Source organism: Aythya ferina (genome assembly GCF_964211825.1).
Source record: "Aythya ferina genome assembly, chromosome: 5".
Taxonomy (NCBI): Eukaryota; Metazoa; Chordata; class Aves; order Anseriformes; family Anatidae; genus Aythya; species Aythya ferina.
This window is the reverse complement of record NC_140301.1, coordinates 30,994,028-31,014,371: the sequence shown is the minus strand read 5'-3', so window position 1 is coordinate 31,014,371 and position 20,344 is coordinate 30,994,028. Positions and strand designations below refer to the sequence as shown.

The following is a 20,344-nucleotide window of genomic DNA, read 5'->3' as shown; positions in this document are numbered from 1 at the left end:
TTGCTTTCAGCTACATGATACAAATTTCAGACATGATACAGATTCAGATACTCACTCTGTTTCTATGAGCATTGATGGATGCATATCGTACTGTTCCTCGAAAACCAGCGACAGCTCGTGGCTGTCAAAGAATAAAAAAAATAAAAAGATTTTGTTAGAAATAAATCCTCTGATTATTTTACTAGGCATCTACAGAGTGGCTATGGAGCCACAACAAATATTATTTTAAGACTTTGTTTTATTTCAATTTATTTTATTTCTACAAGTTATCAATGGAAATCTACGTATGCATCAGAAAGCAACATATGTTGTAGTTTCTTAAACCATCTATTTATGTCAGTTTTCATTCTCCAGAAGCATCAGGTCCTGTTTACCTCATCCTTCAAAAAATAAACAAACAAAACTAACCCTGTATGCCAGAACTATTCTTCTTTTTTCTCCAATAATGAAATGTTTCTTGGTTTTAACTAGTAGAAGTCTAAGGTTTAAAGTTCTGACAGGATCTTAAACATAATAATTATTTCCAGTTTGCTCAAATGCACCAATATGAAATGGCACAAGCAGACAACCAGATATTAATCAAAATGTGCTGGCAAAATTTTCACAAATTATTTTCTGAATCGGCAAACCAAACACTTCTTGAGAAATTCCAAGAGCAAGTAAAGCCACAGGTACGTCTCTCAGCCACAGCATGGAAAGCTGAGGCTAGAAAATAAATGACAAGGGTTGCACTACTGGCATCAGTTAAAAATATTTCTTTCTTTTCTAGTTTCCAAATACCAGCTTTTCTTCCCTAACATGCTAAGTATTGTATACATGTAAGTCAATTGCTGTTTTATAAGCACAGAATATATTTTTCCAGCCTTCTCTCCTTCAAGTAAAATGTTACAAAAAGAACTATATGACCAATAATAATAATACATATTTTAAAAAAAAATCAAAAAGAAATGTTATTACTTTGCCTAAGACAGATAACCAATCCTTTCTGCCCTCTGTGACCAGTCATTCCATATATACCAGAGAGACCTGCCAGAACTGTTATTTGCTTTCTTTTGTACTCTTTTCTTCCCAATGAATAATTCTTTTTGTCTCTTCCCAATGAATAATTCTTTTTGTCTCCTCTAACACTGAACGCAAGAAACTTAAATTGTTCCTCGCCTCTGACTTATACTTAAAGAGGGTATCAGTGATCTGTCTGTCCAACCCAGACCCATAATAATTCTTCAGATATTAAAAAAAATGCACGTTACATTGAAATACATTGAAATGCACAATACATTGAAAAATCTGGTTTGATACACACATGAAGATAATCACAATATAAAACAATTACCCTATTAAAAAAAAAAAAAGCCTTCAGTCTTTCCCCACAGTATAGGTATAATGTCTTTTCCACCAAGACAAGCAACACTGACAGCTGTCATTTAAGTATGCCAGCAGCTGCCATTACTGTCAGTAACCCTATCAATTAAATCCAACAAGATTATGCAGCAAGGTGTTTTAAAAGGATTCAACAGCCTGTATTATCAATGTCTTTTACAAAAAAAATAAAAGTACATCGAGAGCTGAATCAGTGTCAGTAAGGAGGAGAGCATTTTCTAGTATATTTTTAAGATGAACAGGTTCTCAGACAATGCTCTGTATATAGATTTATCACAGATTTCACGCATTCTTATTAAGTTTAAATGCTGCTTGGAACACATTTTGTGTCCAGGCAAGACAGACAATTGAGTTGCTATCTTAAATCCTGTGAGTACATCACATTCCACCCCGAACATTACCCAGAAACAAAGCATAACACTGCAGTTGCAGAAACTTCATGGCACAGTGTAATAATAAACAGAATAGCTCAAAATGTTTTGTGGTACTGCCAAATTTCAGGATAAAATAAAGTCATTTTTGGAAAAAAAAAAAAAAAAAAAAAACCTCCTTCCCAATAGTTCTGAAGATCAGAAGTCATCCAAATGTGAATAATACAGCATCACTGCCAAGCCCATCAGAACACAGGGGTACATTTCCAAAGAGCTTGAGGAACAGCATTTCTTTAGAAGGGCACCAAGAGTATAACTTTAAAACACTTATAAATACAAATGCAGTAAATCCCAAGAGGATAAAATTTCAGAAGATGAAACCATACACATACTGTCTTCAACCTCTGATGTGAATGTAAAAAGAAAGGACTATATTCACTATTACCAAGCTAAGTATTTCTATTCTTCTAAGAATAACGAAAAAGATGAATAGTAGGATGGAACTAAAGCCTATATTCTTATAGCGACAATTTCTACTTGACAATCACAAGAAAAAAAACAGTTGCCTGATAAGGAAATAAAAAAGAATAAGGACTGGCATGTGGAATCTAAATGACTCCATTCAGTTTACAGAAACTGATACTCTGACCTATTCCATCGCTATCTTGCAGATAAGTCTATAGGAAGGATTTCATTGTGTATCAACTCAATTGCTTTTGAATGTTAAAGTCACTGCCATTCTTAGATACACCCATAAAATTATATGCCCTAGGAAGAGAGAGTTCCAATGTTTTCAATTATCTCAGAATCACCTGGCAGGAAAAAAAATGCATAAATGGTCTTTCTACATATCAGTTTATCATGAAATGAATTCTGGATTCTTTACTTCTTTGAGGATATCTAAATCCTTTTTCAATCTGAAGAGATACTGCCTTAGAGTGTAGTAGTATAAATCTGATCTAAGAGTATATGTAACTGTGCTACATTTTAAGAAACAATGAAATAACCTTTTAGTAATGCAGCTGACTACTACAGAATAGTGATATTACAAGGGCATGCAACAACAATAAATTAATTATATTGTGTGACTAACATAAATGATGGTTCTAGTAGCCCAAGTCATGTTTGCCCAATTCAGCATAGAGTTTATAGACTGCTGAGCATTTGCAAAACCTCTGAAACTGTTGCAGAGCTCTTCATGCACCTTACATTTCACACAGAAAAACATTACAGGCAGTAATAGAAACTCCCTGAATGATTCACTGAGTTTTTCAAATAAACTGTCTCTCTGCTATTACTGATCATGTTAATTTTTTTTAGATGTCTCTTTTTTTCGTATCTGAGCTCATGTGCCACCAACTGAAAACAAGTTAGTCTTGCAGAAGCATTGTTTATAATCTCATCTTCTAGATCCCTTATCTAAGAAACCTGCCACCACAGCAAATGAGCTTTCTTAGAGCAAAGTACATTTACTTTTTGAGGGAGGAAAAAAAAAAAGCTTAGTAAGTCCAATTTTATTGGTCATTAAAGGTGACCTATTTAGACAACCAACAAAATCTAGGGCATTTTTAGAACATACAGATACAGAAGGCATTTGTAGTAAAGATACAGTGAAATCTACATTTCAATACATCCATGAATTCCCTTGATTAAAATGGATCACATTATGTTCCCTTCTAGGAAAAATGAAACAATTAACTCCTTCTTGTCTTTTTTTTTTTTTTTTTTTTTACTTGAAATGTAGTTTTGTTTTGTTTTCTTATCAGTGATAGATACGAGGACCAACCATCACATCCAGGTGCTGCCTCAATGGCAGGGATCCATTAACAGTTCTCAGAAGATTCAGTACACCCAGTAACAAATTTTATTCTTCAGTTCTCCCATAATTTAACAGCTTTATTTAGCTTCCATTCATTTCTATTTATTTATGGCAACTATTGTTATTATGTGTTTGTGTTTTTTTTTTTCCTTCAAATAGAGTAAGAAAGCTTTTGAATCAAGCAAATCTCAAATTGGCATATGGACAACTGGGAAAATAGGGAAGAGTCTTTAGATTCTGCAGTCACACTTTCTGTAGAAAAAAAATAAAGAATCCCTACAAAATTTCACCCCAAATCCCAGGAACTAAACTAGTGGTAATGGGTATATGGATCACATGAGTTAGATCTTTATTAGAATAAGGAATATAATTTCTAAGAAGGATACATTTATTTCATACTGGTAATGTATTTGACACAAAATATCTCACAAAATATCTGACACAAAAAGCAACAGTGAGATACTTTGCAAATCTTCTATACTTTGCAAATCTTCTATAAAAGCATATCTGTTTGGATCAGTTCATATAAAAAAGGGTTTCTGGTGAACTGCTCAGGCAGTGATCTGGAAGTCAGAGCTCTCTGAGATTTGATTACTATCACTAAATTCTTCAAATGCGACTTAAACTATTTTGAAAATACATGCCTATGATGCAGGTCCACTGACTAAGAATAATTTTGCTACATGTAAAGGTACTTTTTAATGTAACATCAGTTTTCTTTGAAGGTTGCCACACCCTGGAAACATACGGAAGTATCATAAACTACATGCAGGAAATTATGAATCCCTAGAAAAGTGAGTTATTGCCTCTAAGCACAGTGGTTTGCAGATTGATGGGAGACACTAACCTTACAAACCTGTCCACAACTGCTGGGTCTATGGAGGGTCTGTGGAAGAAGAAAATCATACTTCTTTAACTCAGTTCAGTAACTCTAGAGAAATGCTCTGGGCCTTTTGCTCTGGGTAATGTTGAAAAGATTACATAGAGCAAAAGCTAGCTTTTAACTAAAATCATAGAAACTAGATAATAAACATGAAAAAATAAAACTATAATGACTTTCATATATTATATCTGTCAAACACCAAGGTTCTTCCCACCAGCCAGGCAACGACTGTTACTAGTTAAGCATCTTTAGATTTTTAGATTGAGAAACCAGCTCAAGCAGTGAGTATCACCTTCTCAACACTGCCTCTAAAGCCGAATTCTAAAGCTAATAGGGGTAGAGAAGCAGCCGCTTTGCTTCCCTTTGAATCCTCCTTTCTTCTCCCTTAAAAAAGTCAATCTCCTAATCTTTTTTTTTTTTTTTTCCACCCAATGGGAATATAATTCCAGGATTTACCTTTCTTTACACCAAATGGCTTCAACAATTTGCATTCCCAACCCTCCTTTTTGTGGCTATAGGATTTGCAAATTCATTCAATGTCTAGCATGCGTTAGCACACATTTAAAGTAAATGAAACATTCAGGGATCACCTCAGTAAGGAAAGATCAGTCGGTTGAAATTTGCCTTTACAATATATTGTACATCACTATTAGTTATCACTGTATATACAGCTCTTCAAAGCCACATTTTCAGCTCTTTATAAAAAGCACGTAGGTCACTAGTACCAGAATAATTGCATTGAGAAGTCATTATCAAACCATCTCCTACTGTCAGTAGAATACACTACTTGGACTCAGTTCTACATAAACAGAAGCTGTGATTTCCAAAAACTGGTTGTAGCTGTCTGATTCTGCGCTACCCAGTTCCAGCAGAAGCTGGGTAACAAGCTGAGCTAACATCTAAAAGTACAATTAAATTATGTTATTGTGGATTCTAACAGACATGTGGTGACAAATCAAAATTTAGCACCAACTGATTGTGCTATAAAGAGCATCACTGCCTCCAAGAGAGAGATATTTGATGCACAAACCAGTTTCTGAGCTGCTCAGTTTTCAATCTGGAGTGTTTGCTTAGGCAATGTGATGCACTGGCTGAAAACAGCAATGCTTTCGAAGCTGATTCACGATCAGACAAGAAGTTTGGTGGGCTGGAGGTGTTAACAACCTACAGTATGTGTCACAAGCCTGAATTTACTCCAGTGAAAAATTCCACAGAACATATCTGCCATGTGCGTGTTTGCTTTGCCTTGTCTGATCTCTCTTCTTCCTCTTATAACAGGAGCTGGAGCAGAGATTATTCTAAGAGAAAGACTAGTTACTTTAGCTAGCTAATGCATTGGCAGAGAATTTCTCCAGACAGCAGAAATATTGTTTTACTTAATTTCCACAAGCAAAAATGTTATGGTCTTTCTGCATTATCAGAAGTCCCATGTTCTTAGCAGACTGGAGAACTCAGAAATTAATTTTCCATTGCTTTGTACTTATTATATTTAGTATTTACAATGATAATACCACACATTATAAAGTTTCATGAATCCAGTAGTAGACTTATTTCAAGACTGCTAAACTAAGGATGAGAAACTGATATTTATAGTAAAAAAAAAAAAAAAGACATTCCTTGTTTTCTTTTTAAACTATTCAAAATATTTTTTCTTAACTCAGCAAAGAAGTTAATCCATAGCTCAGAAAGCATTAGAAACTAGAAATTATTTTTTCATTTTGGTTTGCTTTTCCTTTCACCGTGAAACAAATTTTACTGACCAAATTTTAGAAACCATCTGTCTTTCCACTATAATAGCGTTTAATTTCAAGCAAATATGACAGCTCTCAAAAACTTTCAGTTCCTTCAAGTTTAATGAAAATTGGTAATTAGAGACAGAACTTAAATTAGTATTGTGATACAGACAGTTAAAGTCAACAGAAATGGCTCACATCCACCTCCCTCAACAGACAACACTCAGCTGGTGAATCAGCACACATTTTAGGGGGAACATTAGCATGTGCCTAGCCCTGAAACTGCAAGGATGAACTATTGTGATCCTGGTCAGAAAGGTTGGATGTAGTATGGAGATGAAAATACTAAAATTTGGAAGACATATGGGAAGTACAATACAAAACCATAGGAAGGTAGTAAATGTCACCATTTATGGAATAACTTGTTTGTTTTTGTTTGTTTTTTTTTACAAATATAATACCAAATAAAATCTTATAGGGAATATTGTAGCACACTGCCCTGAGCACCTATCCATTCTATAGAAATAAAGGAACTGCTACGTCAGAATAAAGAACAGATATACGATATACAACACACCTGAATTTCTAATTTAAATTGTTTCGATTGCTTGGATATGTTATCAGTGTTCCGCACATTACAGGAAAGAAAGAAAGAAAAAAAAAAAAAAAAAAAAAACACAATATATACCAAAAATTACAGAGCATTGTATTATGAGAATTAAATCTTTTTCATATCTCAACTATTCATCAAACTTTTCCTTTGGGCAGGATATTAATAGATTGTGTGCTCTATTTATTTTTCACCCCCAAAAAATTCCAAACACCATATCACAAAGAGTCTCCCTCTCATGGCAATACCTATACCTGGTTTTCTTAAAGCTCTCATTTTATTTAATTACTGCAAGAATATTCCATAGAGATGTTACAAAATAATATCACACTGCATGAAATTCATATATTCAATCTATTTGTGTCACCCTTTAATTTGATTCATAGTACTCTTTTTTTTTCCACTTTTTTTTTTTTTTACATTAACTCACTGCCTGCCTTTTTCACATTGTACTATCACACTCAACACCAGCTGGCTGGCTAAAGCTGATTTCCTTCATTTCTTCTTTGTCAGTAATACAATCAAACTCGCAAGGATCATGTTCAGTGGATGCTAGAAATGCATATATATATATATATATTTATATTATAAGATTGTGCCTTAAATAATCTTTCTATATGTCCTTGAAGGAGGTTATGGCAGACAGACATAATAAATAGTGTTACGCTGGTTGGTACAACACAGCTTTATCTGATGCATTACTTCAAAAACTTTTGAAACTTAACAATCTAATAGTTGCTTTAATGTCTTCTATACAAAAAGCAATGTCTGCACAAAACTCTCCAAACTAAACCCTTGTCTTCCCTGTCAAGTTATCACTAATTCAGACATGAAGCCTCAAATGACTAAGGTCATGATTCTTCCAACTCATGCAGATTCCTCCTTATAGGGGAAAAAAAAAAAAAAAAAAAAAAGCCTCTTGGCTTAGTCTCTCCAGCAAATGACTATTAGAAAATATTTCCATGTAGGACATTTTGACATACAAATCTAAATCTTTATCCATTTCTCCTGAGCTAAAAGAAAAAAATATATATATATGAATTAGACTCTAGGTCTTTATTGGCTTAGATGACACGAGGAGTAAAAAAATTAAGGAGTATGTATAGGATATTAAAAAAGAAGCTATATGTTCACATCTTTCATAGAATAATAGAATGCTTTGCTTTCAGTGGCTCTGGTTTTATGTAATAATTCCTTTGCTACAGAACTGAATTATAAACTGAACTGAGCTATAAAGAAGATATAAAGCTGTAATAATTCATCTTGGACTCTTAGATCTCCATTTTACTGAAACAAAACTTTTCTTTAAAGTAGTTAATTTTTAAGTAGTTCTCAGCTATTAAATGATTAGATCAAACTTTAGAAGCAAATCTTGCAAACCTCATCTACTTCCAAAAATCTATATAATGTAGCCTGACTGATGCAGATTTAGTGAAGAAAATCCAAAAGTGTACTTTTAATTATTTGTTCTTTTAACATTTCATTCGTTCTACAGTAACAAAATGTTAACTCTATTTTCAGAAGCTTACCGCATTCTATTTGGCAGCTGAAATACATCACGTAAATCTCTATTGCTCTTTTATTTTTATTTGTGCTGAACAGATTTTTGCTAATTGCTGTAGAGACACGCAATCGATACAACAATATTCCAAGAAATCAAGATTTATACACTACAGATTTTAAATTTTCCTCTATTTTGTCACCTCTTCTTTGCTCTATGCTTTTCTGCTATATGTTTTTTCCAAAACGGTTTACCCATCCAACTTCCTAAATATATTCTTCACATAAATTACAATTAATTTACATTAAATTATAAGGTAAAAATCTTATTAAAAATACATTTTACAAATAAAATTATTTTTATGTTATTGGAGTTTAATAACAGTAGTGGGCTTTGGCCCTGTCTCAAAAGGTATAATGTATATCTAAAATCCTAGAAAAGACTATACAAAGTAAATGTTTAGTTTTAAATAAATAATTGTAGCATTGTTTTCTCATGGCTGCTCATCTCCAGTCATGGCCTTAATGAGAAGGCAGATGTCTAGTTCTAATTCTGCATCCTAATACTGCAAAGATTGCAGATAAGAAACTGCAAAACAAACCAGAAGGTTACGACATTCTGATATTTAATAAAATAAAGCAATTGCTGTCTCAGAACGTCACATTTTCTGGAAGGATTTTTGTTAGATATATAAAAATTGAAGAAGTTAGAAAATATTTCAGTAACAGCTTTAAAGAAAACAGCTACCCGAAAAACAGGTCAAATAATTATTCACTAAGCAAATAAAGCAAAGGTACAAGATTCACGACTGACTTAGTATCTGCATATTGCCTATATCAATAAACAAGTTATCCTTTGAATTTGAGCTACCATTGTTTCCCAATACACTGAAAACACACATCCTTGGTATCCAGGAGACACAGACCGAGGAATTGAATGATGAAATAATTGTACTGTGCTATTCAAACAGCACACCAGGACTCCCTTTGCAAAAAGGTCTGCTGATGATCAGAGTTCCGTACAAAGCTATTACGTATTTCTAATGTTTTAGAGCCTCAGCTCTGAATCTTCCTAAGAAGTGCTGAAGAGCAGTGAATAGAGATGGCTGTAAGAAGGCTGATTTCAAACTACATGGGTTAAGATACCTGCAACCTGCCAACTAATTCATTCCATGATTTCAAACTCCTCTATAAACATGCAACAATGAAAACTGGATGTAATTTAGCTTTGCTGCATTACATCCCACTTCCTTGCTATGTCTTCTTCCTCCTTTGATATAGATTAGAACTATTTCTAGAAAATGTTTCAAGAAGCAGCTGACTCAGCATGATGCTACAGAGACGCATACAACTTTCAGTCCTGTTAGAGCATAGTGATCTTCCCAGGTTAGTTAGCCCACTCAAAGTATCACACGAGTAAAATCAAACTACTTCTATTTTTAAAGTTCATTGAGGCATTTACATGACACCTCTGAGATTATTACCAAATATTTATTGTTCTTTGTTTCAGCAGCTGCTATCTTCACTTCTGTAGTAGACAGGGAATGAGGCAGGAAAATCGTATTCATTCTCAGTCACCTTTTTCCCCCCACCTTCACCTCCTGTTTTTGCCTTGCACTTCCTGATACCTCATACACTCCACTCCTCTATTTCATGAAATCTAATTCACAGACATGAGAGAGAATAAGGGGAAATCTGTCAAGAATAAAAGGAACCCACAGAAGCATTTGGCAGACAGGTTTAAAGAACTGAGTAGGGAGAAACCACTGTAAGCTGTGCAACCATTTTCATGCCTGACATTGCTTTGCTGTTTTCAATGCCTTCTTCACATTAATTTCCATCTTTGTTATACAAACAATAGAGAACTACCTAATGAGAGTTCTGGTTTTAGGATTGCCCACTTATGAACATTTAATTCTGGGAAATTTTCAAGCCAAATTTTAACATGCGCAGTAGATCTTTGCATTGTGACCATTAATGCTGATGAGTCCCGCTCATCATAGACAGCTCTCATGCAAATGCTGAGGAGGAAATTTATCACCTCTCTGCTCAAAAAAAAAAAAAAAAAATGTTTTGAGCTAATGGCTTATTCACTCAGATGGAAAACTTATAAAGGGACTACTCTGAAGTATATCCATTTATAAAAGCCTCGGAGGACTATTATACAGATAGGATCTTATTAACAAAGTTTGTTTCTTCCATCATTCTTCCTACAAGTTGAATATTTCTATGACAGTAAGGAGGAGTGGGTAATGGTATTATTAGTCAGGTACATGAACAGTAATGAACAGAACCTTTGCTGAGCCTGAGCAAATCAGCTCTGTGGCAGCACTGGAAAACCCCAGAGAATCAGGCCTGAAGGGCTACGTAGCTCATGCTCAATTCCACAGGCTGCCTCCATGCTCAACAATACACACAAAGCTATTCAAGTTCTTGTGCTTTTCATGAACAAGCTAGGAAAAGAGTAAAATTGGAAGGATAAAATAGGATTATCTTAATGTTCAAATTCCTCCTTGTAATATCATGTGTAATGCCATAGCACCTACAACTGCAGAAACACTTAATTGTCACCTTTGTCACTTGCAGCCTGGATAACAACAGCCTTACCATACATCAGTGCAATTATTAGTGAGACATGACTCCAGTAACCCCTGCTCACAGCAGAATGGCAGGGAGAAGAGGAGGCTAAAACAGAAGAAGTTGCACTAAATGATAAGGAAATAACCAAGAGATTACTGAAAATTTTATCAGAAGGGAGAAGGCATGCATATGAAACTTAGGGAAGTCCCAGTGAGAAAGTAATATGATTTTCTAACAACATTAACTTAAAATGAAGTGGAGAAAAACTCAAAAGTTTATTGCAAATTAAAGTGACAACACGTGTTAAAGATGGGCAGTAGAACTGAGGAAAATATGAAGACTTTAAGAGGAAAAATAAATATGAAACATGCAATCTTCAACTGACATTATACATGGCTGTATAATGAATGTACTGTTAGAGACTGAAAGACAACATTAGTGGGAAAAGATAGCATCAGGTAAATGCCAGCAACAAAATGCTTATTGATAGGATGAAACAATGGCTGAACAGTACATTTAACAAAATAACACGGACCATTACCCTGAAGCATCTGGCTTTCAACAGTTTCAGTCAGGTTTGGGAAGAATGGTCCTTTAGACCAGTTAACATATTTTAGCCATTTATTATATGCTTAATATGGAGTACTATCAACTGAAAAAGCTCCCTGGAACTTTTTTGTATTAGTTAATATATTTTCCTTACAATCCACTGCCATTTAGTACTTAAAACATGTCCCAGTTGTTCTTGAGTTTTGCTTTAATCTATGTAGATTAAGGACTATGTATCTATGTAGCAAGGACTGCTGAAGATATGTACATGTATTTTCTTGCTCTTTAAATAAAACTGAAATCTGATAGATTTTACAATTCACATGAGTTGACTGCCTATTCTTTATATCCAATAGTGTGTATGTGTGTGCATGCAGGTGTGTTTCTCAATTTAATCTGAACTTTCACTCTAATACAAAGTTCAATAACTATTCTTGAACAACTTCAGGTGTATAGTCTCTTATTTATTATAAATGCATGCAGTCAAGCTATTACCCAGGAGTAGTTACTTACACAAACTCTAAATCATCAATGTCACTGGGGCAAATAAAGAAAACATTACCAGTTTTAGCTGATATTGTCTGTGGACCACTTTCAACACTTTTTTTCATATAATCATAGAATAGTTTGGGTTGAAAGGGACCTTACAGATCACCTGTTTTGCCCATGGAGGTCTTATATTTTCAATAAATAGGCTTTTTAGGCCAAAGGAAGAGTTACTCAGTTAAACACAAAAGATAGAAGGTATACATTGCTTGTATATGTTATCCTCTAGTTTTGTGGGTGTTTGTTTTGTTTTATGTTCTACTTTATGAAGATTTGGGAGTTGTTATGCAAGGCTATTGTAATTCAGTTAAATACAGAGATAGAAGGTATACTTTGCTTGTATGTAAGTAGTATGCTGCCAGTCAGTAAGATGTATACTGAGAAGACAAAACACAGATGCTTGAGATGAAAAGGTTTTATCCTAAACACCTCTTTGTCGTGGATATTTTTCAAATTGTTTTCCCCTAGATTTTTCAACTCTGCTTGCATGCCTGTTACATCCTCTTCTTTGTTAAATGAATGCAGTTTATTTTGAGTTATTTGTAAGCTATGGTCTGCATAAATAAAAGAACATAAAAATCAGATCTGTGATAATATATGATGGTTGAATTTATAGATCTTAAAAGAATTATGAACTCGTAAATTCATTCTTAAGTGCTCAATATGAGAAAGGTTAATCTGTCTAAGAGCAAAGATTAGTTATTTCTTTTTGTTCTTGTTTTGTTTTCTTCATATTAATTTTAATAGTACCTCAGAGAACACTTGCTGTTGCTCAAAGATGTTAAGAAGGCAAGTTCAGATTCAGATTGTCCTTCAGATTTTTTCTCTCAAGGTTTTCTATTTCTGCACCACAGCTGACACCTTCACTTTCCATTATCACCGTGTAAATAGAGACATGTAAACTGAAGTCTGTATGAAGTTCAGTTTATATTCAGAAAGAATCATTTACTCATTGTCACAAGAAAAAACAGGTGCTTAAAATTACTAAAATTAAAAATTAAATTATCAATTAATAATTAAATAATTATTAAGTATATAATATATAATTATGTATAATGTGATATATAATGTGTGATATAATTATATGTTATATAATATATAATGATTAATTATAAAATAATTAATTAAATTAAATTAAAAATTACTGAAATTAAAATTGAAATTTTAGCTACCATTAAGAAAACAGGAAACAAAATGGTGGCAAAAAATACCAGCCCTGAGAACACCCTCAAAAGCAATAAACAGTAGACTATGATTTTTCATAAACATGCTAAATTTGCATCCTGTTAAATGTATTTGCCTGATGGTAAGAGAGTCTTCCCACAATTAAATTGTAATTACCCTGCTCTGCAGTAATCAATTCTTATGTATACTACTAATTCAGTTTTTGGTTTCCTCTCTTTCTCTAGCAATTTATTCCCCTACACCCCTTTTCACTCCTTCCTTGATAGGCTACATCATCTCCAGCAGTTCTTGTTCTGCCCCCCCCGCACACACACACACATTTTTTTCTCTTCTGATCTTTTCAGTAACCAGACAAGGCTCCTCCCATCAGCCCCTGCTTTATTAACCTACATTCTAGCATTTCATCCTGCATCTACCCAAAATACCTGCATCATAGTACTGTTCCCACCATGAAAAATTTTGTTTCAGAAGCCTATAGACACATAGATTACTTCCTGAATTTCCATATTCTTCATCCGAATCCCAGCTACACACATATCTCAAAAGTATATGTAATTAAAATACAATCCAGGCAAACAGAAATAACATGGGCAAAGAGCCAGGACTCAAGCCACTGAAAACAATTGCATAGTTGTAGAGGAAAATGGTGTATGTGCAACTTGTTTATATAGGTTTTTTTACAGTTTAGAACAGACTATACTAGAGACTTGACTTTTCTTTTTAGCCACTGCCTGTGGGCGTTCCACGTTTATAGCAATTTATTCCTAATTTTAGAAACTGGTGGAGCACCTCTTATTTTAATGCCATGGCATCCTTTGCACTGAAACCTTAGGATAGATGGAATGAATGACCCAAGCAAAATATCTTTGATAGGTCTCTGGAAAAGCTAACTGATAATTAAGAAGGGAAACAGATACCTTATGTAAAGCATTTGTCCTTCAGATATGTGAAATCAGCACACTATGTAGCAGTAGTGCATATGGAAACCACTGTCTACTGACTTCAAAAGCTTAAGCTTTGTGACTGTTCTGCACTATTCTAGAAAAAGGGGGTTGGATGGATAAAAAAAGTGAGAATAAAGAAGATGTTAAGAGTTAAAGGAGTAAATCCTTAGATTCCATAATATTCTTGGTTGATAAACAGCACAACAGATCTCCTTCAAGTCATATTTTTCCCTTCAAAAAGTCAGTCATACTGTCATCTGCTGCTGGAAACCAAATGAAGGTCGTTTTAGGTAATCTAATCCAAAAATGAAAATCATGCTATTGCAAATCCCACGGATTTGCAGAATAAAACAGTGAAATGGACTAAAAAACTGCTCATTCCTCAATTCTGTAAACAGCCTACATATGACACCCCAATGTAATGAAAAATACAGCAAGCACTAAAAATGTAGAACAACTGAAGGGTTTACATGTTAGTCAGTGCAGTGCTGGCTAGTGATTTCTGGATGGAAATACTGTCAAACTTTCCTGATTTAAACTGTGTTTGTCTATTTTGTCTTACTGCGCAACAAATGTTTCTGATCTGAACAAAAGGACTTATGGCCACAAGGAATTCCTTAATGTTGGGTGACATACAAAGCTACAAAACGGACTAAAACCTGATACTAGAGTTTCCAAAGCTTATCTTCTTAGCAGAACAAGTTTTCTTTTAGAATACTTGTCATGGAAGTTCAAGGATTCAGGGATGATCTGTAAAATTTTAATTGGACTGGATTCTTTCTGCATAAGTTTGTTATATTAAAAGTTAGGCTTTTCATAGAAATCTAATAATCAACCTTAACTAAGGAACGAGTCCTTAACCAATGGAGTACTATTTTTAACATATTCCAGGTTATTTGTACTATCTGCTAAAGAAATCTAATAAAGAAGAAGGATAGTATAAAGGAGAAGCACATAGGGCATTTCATGAAAATATTAACAAATTTTATTAGCAACCATACTGTTGTCCTTGCTAACTATCTATAGAAGAGTAATATCTGACTATTAAATACAAATACAATTCATCTTTTTTTTCTTCTCGCTGCCACTCTATTAATATGGATTATACTGTCAGAAAATTCTAAACAGATTAAACTGAAGAATTACTTTCATTACATTGTAGGGCACTGCAATGAAAAACAAAAGGCAAGAGCTGAGTTGTTATAAAAGAAAAAATAGCAGAAATATTAAATTCTCTGTTGTTATCACCTATGTTTTCTGAAGATACTACGATCAGGAATGTGTGGGTATGGGTGCATATATATATATATATATATATATTGAAATTACAGAATCTTGGGATTTGTTTTTTTTTCAAAATTACAGGTCTGTTAGAAAAACATTATAAGCAGCCAAACATACAGAACATGAAAACATTGATAAATAATAAAAGAATTTTAAACTACTTAAAATGTTTAGCTCACCTTTCCAACAGCAGCAGCCACTCTGTTGGTCTCCCCTGCTCTTTGCTTTCATTGCATTGTCCAGCATTATGGCTGAAGGAATAGAGTATAGCAGAACCTCGCTAATTTACCTTACTAGTTCACACACCTCATAATTTGCACAGAAAAATTTGCCACTTTCCCAACTTCTTAGGAAGAATCTAATTGAAAAACCTGTACAGATGGCTTCAACCTCTCAAATCCTGTCATATTACTAAATATGCTACGCAATATCAACTGCTCATTAGTCAATGAATCATTCAATAGTACACTATTCATTATTAACATAAAAATGTAAATTAAATTTGTTTAATAAAGAAAATACATTTATTTAGACATTACCATGTAGCATGGTACTGACTTGAAATTAATAAAGGGACTCCCCACCAGTGAATTAGGGAGGCTCTACTGTACTTAGAATTGCAATGACCTCACTGATATGTTGTTCGCTACTATCTTCTTCAGACTGCATCACATTGGCACACAGCAACTACACTAAGCTATGTCCTGTTATATAATTACAGCGTCCTATCACTGTTTTAATTATTAAAGCTTTCTCTTCCAGAAGATTATATGAAGTTTACAGTTTTATTTTTTCTCCTGCACAGATTTTTTTCAGTAATATATAATACCAAGTGAAAATCAGCTCTAATAGAGTACTCTAATATTTAATGAAAACCTATTTCTCACTCAATTTTCCAAATTAAAAGACCTAGTATCCATAAAAAATTATACAGTAGACCTATGCCTCAAGCCAGAAATCAGAAAACAGATTCATTTCCGACTACCAATCTTTTAATCTAATCAATAAATCAGCTGGCTTTTTTGATCTGAGAGGATGATGCTTGTCAAGTTTAGATCAATCATGAGTTCAATGTGGCTCATATACCTCTCCAGAAAAAAAAAAAAAAAAAAAAAAAGGAGAAAAAAAAAAGAAAAAACAAAAACCTGTGTTACTGCATTCAATTAATCACATTGACAATTGTGAAAATATCTTACTGGTCTGACATCCCCACATGAGTTGGTAAATTGTCGTGCCAAGCCAAAATCCAGCATATAACACTTCCTACAGGTGCTAGGAAAACGTCCCATAGCGAAGTTAGACTAGGAAGAAAAACAAATACAGATACAGATGTATTATATATTTTTATATATATGCTTCAGTCTATGTACATATTAATGCAGTTACACAATCATAGAAAACCCATGATCTGCTTCTCTATGTTTCCTTTAGTATTTTCAGTTGTACTAAACTCTCAATAAATTTGAAGAAAACATCAAGAAAATCAGACACTGAACTGACCATATCTGAACTGCTGCCTACATAGCCCAAATAGATTGTCATCTTACTTTTATGATTTAGAATCTACTCGTTTCTAGCAAGAACTTTCCTGCCATCTCACCTACTCACATTTTTAGATTTGGGTGTTTCCAAAAACTACTGACCTAGGAGTTAGCACGATCATCTATACAAATGCACTAATAACATAAACTCAGAACACAGAGTAAGGGGTGCGAACTTTCTTTTCCTACATGAGTGGAGGAAAAACAGTACCTAAGGAACGCAGTATGAGGTGGAAAGTCAGTGAAGACTTATGAAGGTAATTTATTCTGAAAACACACAATAAGTTTTCTTATTTGCATCTGTGCATTAACATTCCACACGAACCCTGTAATTTTTCTTTTTTTTTTAAACTGCCAGTCTATGATTTTTTAACGTGTTTGAATCAGTTCAATTTTCTCCCCCCAACCAAATCTCCTCAAAATGGATCACGAAATATAAAAAAGAGAAAGGAAACAATAATTCCATGAAATGCAATTGAAACTACACATTTGAGCAAGCTGGAAGCTTAACAGAATTAACTCCAGAAAAAAAAACACTTTTGTTTTTCTGCTAAGGGAATCAGTGGTACTCAAAGTTCTCTGTAACTCAGACAAGATTTCACTCATCTTTGGGAAAATCAGAGCCTAGGGAAACAATGCATCAGGTAAGTCTGAAAAGAATAATATCTGAAATTGGTCACAAACTTACATGTGGTTCAGAGAAACAACAACAACAACAAAAAAAACTATGCAAGTAGTTAGGTTATGGTCTTACAATAAAGTTATTTCACTTTTCACAATACGCTGGAAAATATCACAGGGTAATAGCAAATACTCAAAACTAAATCTACCATTTCTGTGAAAGACAAAAAGAAAAAGGCTGTTTTTCTAAACTAGTCAGTTTAGAAAAAAGTTATATGTATCATTATTATTTACAATCTTCAGAGAATTCAGAAAATAGGCAATATGCACTTCTAGAGGAATCTTTAATTTCATATTACATTGCTACACAGTGGACCACAATTTCCTTGCTGGGTATAAATGACAGATATACCACTTTCCTATACACATTTTGTCAGGTTCTTAGCTGCTAACTAGCTACAAAGCATTTCCTTACTTAAGGAAAGACAACAAACTAAGTGGGAAACATTATCTGGGTTTTGGTATTATCATTTAGAACTTAAAAATTGAAATAAAAATATGGCTTTGGACAAGGGAGCTTTTTTCAAAACATCTTATTTTTATATAGATAAACACAGATATTTTTAATAGGGGACATATTAAGAGAAGTTTGAAAACAACTTATAAAATATCCTCTAATACAGTCTATGCTTCAGCTTGACTGATTCCAAAGGTTACAGTAGATAAGGTCCACACTGGAAAAATCATCTCTGCAATACCACAGAAAGGTAAAATGCCTGTTCCCAGTTCCTCAATAGAAATATGCAAAGAACATAATACACTATATACTAAAACACTACTGTTTTAATAGTCTGCAAGATAAAAATTTTGAAGCAAAGTTTCAAGCATATAAAATCTCTTTCAGTAGAAACACAAAGCTGCAAGAGTAAATTAAACTGCTTTGTTTTTTCCCCCTAAAAACACCAAAGTGTATACTCAGATTTATTTAGAGCAGTTGCTTCATGTCAAAGGTTGAGGATAAAAACCAATTGAACCTATGAATTGAAATATGTGTGATCAACATGCAAACGCTTGTGCTTGCATGATGCTACAGACAAGAGTTGGAAGTGTTAGCTTCCAACTTAATGAAATTGCAAGAAGTGCTAAGTCCTGAAGACAAATGTGACAAAGACCAAGGTTATTATGGTTGCATTTCAATGCTTTAATAGGAAAATTCTGCCCTTATCAATAAACATCCAGTTTTCTATCCTTCCTCATTTTTTCATTTTATCATGTGGTATATAACCCATCCTTGTTTCTGCTGCCATCTAATGCTCATATATTACTTGCCTGTTTTGTTGTAATGAGCAGACTTACCGGCTTTATGTCCCTGTGCAAGAATCCCACAGAGTGAATACTTTCAATAGATTCCAGAATCTGCTTCCCAAGCCGCAGAGTAGTACTAATCGTGAATGTTCCTCGAGACTGGCTCCGACGCAGGTCTGCCAAATTCCGACCCTGGTCAAATTAAAAGGACATTTTCAGAAGAAAGAAACAAAACCAAACAAGACTAATCCCAATATCCACAGATAGCATAGTTTTCCTATCCTTTCTTCAGCTGTTAATGGTTGGAATACTCATTACTTGTTTTCATATTCAGGGATAACACATCTCAACTAATGAACAGATGTCCCTAAGGATCTCCAACATTAAATTTAGAATCTATTTTTGAAGACATGCATTTTAGTATCTTTCTATGCCTAAGTAACATGGACCAAACTAACAACAAATGCATTTCTCCATTAGATAGTGTCATATCTGTGGCACATTTGAAGAGAGAAAATACTCACAAAGACTTCTTTATACTCACTTCCTTATGGAAAAGTATGTAATTTATTTAATTATACTGAGATGACTTAACCAAACAGATGAAATATATACATACAATTCAGGAAATATGCTCCCATGACACCACAGAACTGTTGGTCTATCTAACAGATGACAAACAATACGAAATGGAGCTCACTTCCTTCTTCAGCAGCATATTCACTAGAGCCCCTTCTTTATCCAGCATTCGTATTCACCAAGATGATAAAGGGCAATAATACCATAATTTTAGATTCTAATCATCCATTATATAGTGATTCTACAGAGATCTGGACAATCATCAGCAGTATTAACAAGAGCAAGTGTCAGATTATACACCTGTGAAGGACCAACCCTGACTATATGCACGGTCTGGGGGATGAGAGGCCCTGCAGAAAGGGATCTGGGGTTTATGGTCAATGGCAAGTTGAATATGAGTCACCAATATGCCCTGACAGACAAAAGGGCCAACTGTGTCCTGGAGTGCAGCAAGCATGGCATGGCTAGTTGGTTGAGGGAAGGCATTGTCCCACTCTACTCTGTGCTGGTGCAGCCTCACCTCAAGCACTATGTGCAGTTTTATGCACCACAATATAAGAAGGACATAAAACCATTAGAGAGTGTCCAAAGGAGGGCTACAAAGATGGCAAAGGGTGTAGAGGGCAAGATGTATGAGGAGCAGCTGAAGTCACTTGGTTTGTTCAGCACAGAGCAGAGGACACTGAGGGGAGGCCTCATGGCGGCCTGCAGCTCCCTCATGAGGGGAGCGGAGGGGCAGGCGCTGAGCTCTGCTCTCTGGGGACAGTGACAGGACCCAAGGGAACAGCATGGAGCTGGGACAGGGGAGGGTCAGGCTGGGAAAAGGTTCTTTACTGAGAGGTGGTTGGGCACTGGAACAGGCTCCCCAGGGCAGTGGCCACAGCACCAAGCCTGTTGGAGTTCAAGAAGCATTT

At 34.5% G+C, this 20,344-nt stretch overlaps 1 protein-coding gene across 3 annotated transcripts in view; it reads right to left on the bottom strand.

Annotated features, from left to right (window-relative positions):
• TTBK2 (tau tubulin kinase 2) overlaps window positions 1-20,344 on the bottom strand; it is an 84,701-nt gene that overhangs the window by 34,701 nt on the left and 29,656 nt on the right. For all 3 annotated transcript variants that reach the window (XM_084519503.1, XM_084519505.1, XM_084519504.1), the window contains exons 5-7: window positions 18,903-19,043; window positions 16,581-16,685; window positions 56-121 (exon numbers count right to left, since the gene is read on the bottom strand). In XM_084519503.1, the coding sequence (XP_084375629.1) occupies window positions 56-121; window positions 16,581-16,685; window positions 18,903-19,043 (312 nt within the window). The remainder of the gene's footprint in view (window positions 1-55; window positions 122-16,580; window positions 16,686-18,902; window positions 19,044-20,344) is intronic.